The sequence below is a fragment of the Quercus robur genome, chromosome 11, assembly GCF_932294415.1.
Source record: "Quercus robur chromosome 11, dhQueRobu3.1, whole genome shotgun sequence".
NCBI classification, from domain to species: Eukaryota; Viridiplantae; Streptophyta; class Magnoliopsida; order Fagales; family Fagaceae; genus Quercus; species Quercus robur.
In genome coordinates, this window is record NC_065544.1 from 22,791,891 (window position 1) to 22,799,090 (window position 7,200).

A 7,200-nucleotide genomic window follows, 5' to 3' on the forward strand; every position below is an offset into this window, starting at 1 on the left:
TTAAGAAATGTAATCATAATATTTTTATAATAAATTTTAAGTGGTAAGTTGTTAGTAGTTAATATTAGTGAGAAAAAATTAATTTAAGTAATATGTTCAAATTTAACTCAGTAACAACTTATCACATATGATTTGTTGTGCAAATATTATAAAAATGTTTAAAATATAATACTTCTCGTTAAAATTAGACAATTTTATTACTCATTATATCATTGTCACGGGTGCTTCACTAAATTTGTTAAAAAAATATCAACGGAATATTTTAAAATATTACAAATGGGAGATTTAAAAAATATAGTTGTTGAGGATTTGAAAATTATATAATGAATGAAGGAAGAACTGATCCTTCAAACTCGTTCTTAAACATTCCTTGGTAAGCATACTTATGAAAAGCAGTCTCATGTAAGGGGTTTTTCCACAATGTTTTTAGGTATATCATTTGGCAGTTCATCAAAAAAAGGTATATCATTTGGCAATGTAACGAAGCCACCTAACTTCTTCAGTCAAAAAAAAAAACGAAGCCACCAACTAATATCATTAGCCCTTGAATTCCAGCACCAGTTATTATGCCCATTAGATAATTGGGCACGATACTCGCAACCATCATCATTAGGCTCTCAACCAACATCATACATGCAAATAACACTAGAGCAAAGTACAAAAAATGTTCATTTCCTTTGCGTAGTTCAGGCAAGTAATAAGCTATTGCTCCAGGCAGGAATAACTGAAAGTATGAAGTATGGCAATTCAGAGAGTGTGTTGCTAATAACAAATGCAGCAGCACCATCATGCCCGGTTAATCTTTCTCGTTCAAATACCTGCTGGGTGCAGCACCGTGTGGGTCCAGCCCACATGCATTGGTCAAAGCTCAATTAATGAGCTTGCTTCCTCAAGCTTCCAATATCAACTTTTGGTTTAATGAAAAGCTGATCAAGGAGAGTTGTACACGCTGAGGAGAAAAGATGGAAAAGAAAAGAAAGACCATCCGCCGACGTGTGTTATTGGGTGAGACAGGGCCGGCTTTAACAACATAGAGAGCGTTAGGCGAAAATGTTCGGTGGGTCTTTTTTATTTAAATATTAATTAAATAATATATATATTGAATATTTTTATTTAAATTTTATTTTTCTTACTTTTTTTTTATGTAAAATTATTAATTAAGTTTTTGTATTTTTTTTTTCAATTGATAATATAGCTAATCAATTTAATTTGTCTTATAATAATAGAACTTGATTATTGTAATTTTTCTAAAATCGTGATCACTTTAAAATCTAAACATGCACAAATAAAAATTAATTTAATACATAATTCAATAAATTAATTTCATTATAATATAAATAAGTTAATATAATATACATCAAATTATTAATCGATATAATAACTTATAATAATAGATAAAGTGGGAAACCGTGTCAAGGGATAACTGTGGGCTGTACCGCACAGTTGCTCACTGTGCAACCAGTTCAGCGTAGATGTGACTCATGTGAGCAGCCATGCAGGACTTAGGTTCTGTTTAAAACTTGCGTAGATGTCATAAGTTGTTAATTTCCCCTAAGTCTGTGGTCTGAGAAGCCATGCAGGACTTAGGTTCTGTTTAAAACTTGCGTAGATGCTATAAGTTGTTAATTTCCCCTAAGTCTGTGGTCCGAGGAGCCATGCAGGACTTAGGTTCTGTTTAAAACTTGCGTAGATGCCATAAGTTGTTAATTTCCCCTAAGTCTGTGGTTCGAAGAGTCATGCAGGACTTAGGTTCTGTTTAAAACTTGCGTAGATGCCATAAGTTGTTAATTTCACCTAAGTTTGTGGTCCAAGGAGCCATGTAGGACTTAGGTTCTGTTTAAAACTTGTGTAGATGCCATAAGTTGTTAATTTCCCCTAAGTCTGTGGTCCGAGGAGCCATGCAGGATTTAAGTTCTGTTTAAAACTTGTATAGATGCCATAGGTTGTTAATTTCCCCTAAGTCTATGGTCCGAGGAGCCATGCAGGACTTAGGTTCTGTTTAAAACTTATATAGAAAGAAATGAGCCAAAAAATGCGCAGTGATCATGAGATATAATATAGGCAGAGTTGCTTTCATTAGTAATAATACCTTCTTAGGTTATTTACATTCCATGGGCGGGGTAAAATTTTCTCGTCTAAGTCTTCCAGATAATATGCACCTATTCTTGCCACTGAAGTGATGCGATATGGGCCTTCCCAGTTGGGTCCCAGCTTTCCCCAGGATGGGTTCTTAGCACTTCTCATCACAAGGTCGCCCAGCCCTAGTGGCCTTAGTTTTACATTGGTATCGTACCCCTGCTTTAGCTTTTAGTGGTAATAGGCCAATTAGATCATTGCTTTTTCTTTTTTCTCCTCGACTAAGTCTAGACTTCTCCCTAGCAACTCGTCGTTGTTACTTAGGGTAAAAGTGTTGGATTTCAATGAGGGGAAGCTAGTTTCCAGGGGGAGCACAGCCTCGGCCCCGTAAGTCATCAAAAAAGGAGTTTCTCCCGTTGACCGTCACAGCGTGGTTCGGTAGGTCCATAGGACGTGTGGTAGTTCTTCCACCCATCTTCCTTTTGCATCATCCAGTCTCTTTTTCAACCCGTTGATTATGACCTTATTTACAGTCTTGGCTTGCCCGTTTCCTTGAGGATAGGTTGGAGTGGAATATTGGTTCGTGATTCCAAAGTCGTAGCAGTATTTCCTGAAGATTTTACTATCAAACTGAAGGCCGTTGTCTGAGATGAGGGTGCGAGGAGTTCCGAAGCGTGTAATGATGTTTTTCCAGATGAATTTCTTTGCATCCACATCCTTGATGTTGGCTAAAGGCTCAGCTTCAACCCATTTGGTGAAGTAATCTATGCCGACCATTAAGTATCGCTTGTTCCCTGCTGCTTTTGGGAAAGGGCCGACAATATCCAGACCCCATTGAGCGAACGGCCAAGGATTGGAAACGGGGTTAAGAACTCCTCCTGGTTGGTGGATATTTGGGGCGAATCTCTGGCATTGGTCGCATTTCTTTGCATATTCTTGGGCCTCTTTCTACATGCTCAGCCACCAGTACCCTTGAGTGAGGGCTCTGTGTGCTAGCGATCTTCCTCCCGTGTGGCTCCCACAAATTCCTTCATGCAGTTCTTCGAGCAATGTCTCTGATGCTTCTGGGTGTACGCATAATAAAATGGCCCAGAATAGGAGCGCTTGTATAGCTTGTGGTCCTTCGACAACCAGAACCGAGGAACCTTCCTTCGTATCTTCTCGACTTCCAATTTCTCTTCAGGCAATACATCATCTTTGAGAAGACTCACTATGGGATCCATCCAGCTTGGGCTCACTCTAACCTGATGGATTTGAGCTATATCCTTTTTGATTGCATCTGTCTTGCATAAATCCTCAACAAGGATAATTCGTGGTAGATCCTGCGCCGAGGACGTGGCAAGAGTGGCCAATGAATCCGCATGCGTGTTCCCGCTTCTAGAGACATGCGTCAAGATAAAAAATTCAAAGTCTGATTGCAAGCGTTTGACTTGACCAAGGTATCCTTGCATTCTCACATCTCTAGCCTCCAACTCGCCTTTCACCTGGCTTATGACCAGTCTGGAGTTCGAGAACGCTTCTATCACCTTTCCACCCATTTTTTGTACCATGACCATTCCTTACAGTAAAGCCTCATACTCGACTTCATTGTTTGTAGTTGAGAACCCAAGTCTTAATGATTTTTCAATGGTAATCTTCTTAGGCGATATTAGAACCAGCCCTACCCCAGATCCCCTTTGGTTTGACGCGCTATCAATGTAGACTTTCCATCGCGAGACTCCTTGTGCAGAGATTGTGCCAACCGATTTTCCATCCATGTTTTCCTCCTCTGCTACTGCTTCTACAGAGGGTTCAGCAAATTCGGCAATTAGATCAGCAAGGACTTGGCCCTTGACAGAGGTCGGAGGCATGTACTTAATATCGAAAGCCCCTAGGAGTGTGTTCCACATGGTGATTCTTCCTGTGTAATCGGCGCTTCGGAGCACCGACCTGAGGGGAAGTTGAGTCAGGACAATCACCATGTGTGCCTGGAAGTAGTGGGGGAGTTTCCGTGTGGCATGCACTACTGCAAGGATTGCCTTCTCCAGTGGTAAGTAACGCACCTCAGCCTTATGTAATGATTTACTTACATAGTACATTGGCCGTTGTATGCCATTATCAACCTGTACTAATACCAAGCTCACAGCATGAGGGGCCACCGCTATGTAGGCAAACAGAACTTCGTCGGCCTCAGGGCTAGACATGATGGGTGGCCGCGACAGGTATTCTTTAAGTTGTTGGAAGGCTAGGGCAGAGTCCTCGGACCATTGAAATCCTTTCCACTTGTTCATCAGGAGGTAGAAAGGTCGGCATCGGTTTGCAGATCGGGAAATAAACCGATTTAACGTTGCGATCATTCCAGTGAGTTTCTAGACTTCTTTTTGGGTTCTGAGGAGCTTGTAGGTTATGAATTGCTTTGATTTGGTCCGGGCTCACCTCTATTCCCCTATGAGTGACCATATAGCCCAGAAATTTACCTGACCCGACACCAAATGAGCACTTAGAAGCATTGAGGCATAGCTTGTGCTCTCTTAAGATGCCAAAAATGACTTCAAGATCTCTCACGTGCTCGGATACCACTTTACTTTTTACTACCATATCGTCTATGTAGACTTCAATAACCTTGCCTAGTTGTAGTTCGAATATTCTGGTCATCATCCTTTGGTAGGTAGACCATGCATTCTTTAAACCGAAAGGCATCACCTTATAGTGGTAGTTTCTGACGGGTGTCATGAACGCCATTTTCTCTTGATCTTCTAGGGCCAGTGGTATTTGATGATAACCCTGGAAGGCATCCAGGAAGCTCATTCGGGGGTGGCCTACAGTTGCATCTACCAACTGATCTATCCGAGGCAACGGGAACGGGTCTTTCGGGCACGCCTTGTTCAAGTCTGTGAAGTCTACGCAGACTCGCCACTTCCCTGTTTTCTTTTTTACCACCACTGTATTTGCCAACCACTCGGGGTAAAAGACTTCTTTGATAGTCCCTGCCTTTTTCATCTTCATCACTTCATCCTTAACAGCATCGGCATGCTCTTTCGATGGGCACTGGGGTGGCTGCTTTTTGGGAATAGAAATAGGTTAACGTTTAGGTAGTGACAAATGAGATTTGGATCAACTCCCGGGGCATCGTAGGCGTCCCATGCAAATACGTCAACATTTCTTCTCAAAAACCCAATCAATTCCCTTCTTTCTTGGAGAGGTAGGTCCGAGCCGACTTGGAAGAATCTTTTTGGATTATTGTCAACAGTGACCCTTTCTAGACTTTCACATTTTATCTCCTCGGCTAGTTTACCGACGAGTACTGCCGAGGTGGCTGATTGCTATAAGTCCTTTTTCACAGACGCCGAGGATTCTGTACTAGACAGGCGTGAGATGGCAGCCACCATGCATTGCCTAGCCATGGCTTGATCTCCCCCGATCTCTTCCATTTGGCCCCCTGACGGGTATTTTACCTTCTAGTGAAGTGTAGAAGAAACGACTCCCAGAGCATGGAGCCAAGGTCTGGCTACGATAAAATCCACCTCCACCACCTCTAATCCAGTCTGTATGGGCAGTCTGATATGCCCTTTTGGTGTGACAGTCTTCCCTTCGAAACTTACCAGAGGGGAATCGTAAGCCATTAGGTCCTCGGGCTTTAGGTTCAGCCCTTTGTACAGATCAGGGTACATCACCTCCACAGCACTGCCCGGGTCTACCAGTAATCTCTTCACGTCGAACCCTCCAATCCTGAGCGTAACTACCAAAGCATCGTCGTGAGGTTGAATTGTTCTAATCTTATCCTCATCTGAGAATCCCAGCACAGGTGAGTTCCCCTTTTTAGACCTTTTGGACTCCCTCTCACCGTCCTCAATGGAGAGTCGAGCCACAGACATTACCCTCGGGGGAAAAGAGCCGGTCCTCCCTGGAGCGGTGAGGATGACATGTATCGTACTCATGGAAGGTCTCAAAGATACGTCTTTCCGGGGTTCTTGGGCTGCCTGACCCAGATAACCGCTAGAGGGGTGTAAGAGGTGTCGCAATTTTCCTTTTCGGACCAACTGATCAAGGTGGTTCCAAAGATTCCTGCAATCCTTGGTAGTATGTTCGTGGTCTTGGTGGTATTGAAAATACAGACTCTGGTTGCGCTTTAAGGAGTCTCGGGCCATTTTATTCGGCCATTTGAAGAAAGGCTCGTTTTTGACTTTCTCCAGAACCTATTGCACCGGCTCTCTAAATACGGCATTAACAGCTTGCATATTGGTTTGTCCAGCCTGTCTCACCAAATCTCTTCTCGACTGGTTACTATTGTATCGTTTCGACCTATAATCATTCCCCTTGTGAGGGATGATCTTCTCATTTCCTTTCCCTTACAGCTGATCCTCTTCCACTCTTTTGTATTTGTCAATCCTGTCTATCAGTTGGCGAACGCTGGTAACGAGTTTACTAGTTAGAGACTTCCTTAAACCATGCTCAGTGGGGAGACCATTTTTGAACATGCTGATGGCGACGTCATTGTGGTTTTCATCCATCTCGTTGTACATCTCTTAATACCTATCCGAATACACCTTTAGAGTTTCCCCTTCGCGTATGGATAATGACAACAACGAACTCATAGATCAAGGAACCCTGCTGTTTGTAATAAATGAGAGCAAAAAGCTTGGGCGAGCTGCTCATAGGAATTTATGGAGTTCGTCTTCAAGCCATTGAACCATCTTATCGCCACGGGTCCCAGGCTAGACGGAAAAACTTTGCACATCAAAACCTCATTCCGAGAATGGATAGTCATTCTTTGGTTAAACTGACTCACATGCTCCACTGGGTCTGCTTGGCCATTATAAAGGGTGAACGTAGGTTGGTGGAAATGCCATGGTAGTCTAGCCTTTTCTATCTTGTGCGTGAAGGGTGACCTAGAGATTTGATCCAGAGCTTTGTTCATGGCGTCATTACCTAGGCCCTTACTAGATGGGCTCTTATGTCTCCGTTCATGACGCTGCTCTTTTTCATAGGAAAAAGTTTCACTTGGGGGAGTTCTTGATCTCCACTTGTAACTGACGTCCTTTTCCTCATTAGAGGATATGTCGGAGCTGGAAGGGGATCGCCTTTGCTGTGCACGGCGCAACTTCTTTTTCAGGTCGTCTATCTCTCGCTGCATGGCCAGATGGT

At 42.8% G+C, this 7,200-nt stretch overlaps 1 protein-coding gene across 1 annotated transcript; it reads right to left on the reverse strand.

Annotated features, from left to right (window-relative positions):
- Positions 1 to 5,513: 5,513 nt before the first annotated feature.
- LOC126704847 (uncharacterized) lies at positions 5,514 to 6,203 on the reverse strand. Its single transcript, XM_050403840.1, has one exon. The coding sequence runs from the start codon at positions 6,201 to 6,203 to the stop codon at positions 5,514 to 5,516; it is 690 nt and encodes a 229-aa protein (XP_050259797.1).
- Between the last annotated feature and the right edge of the window lie 997 nt (positions 6,204 to 7,200).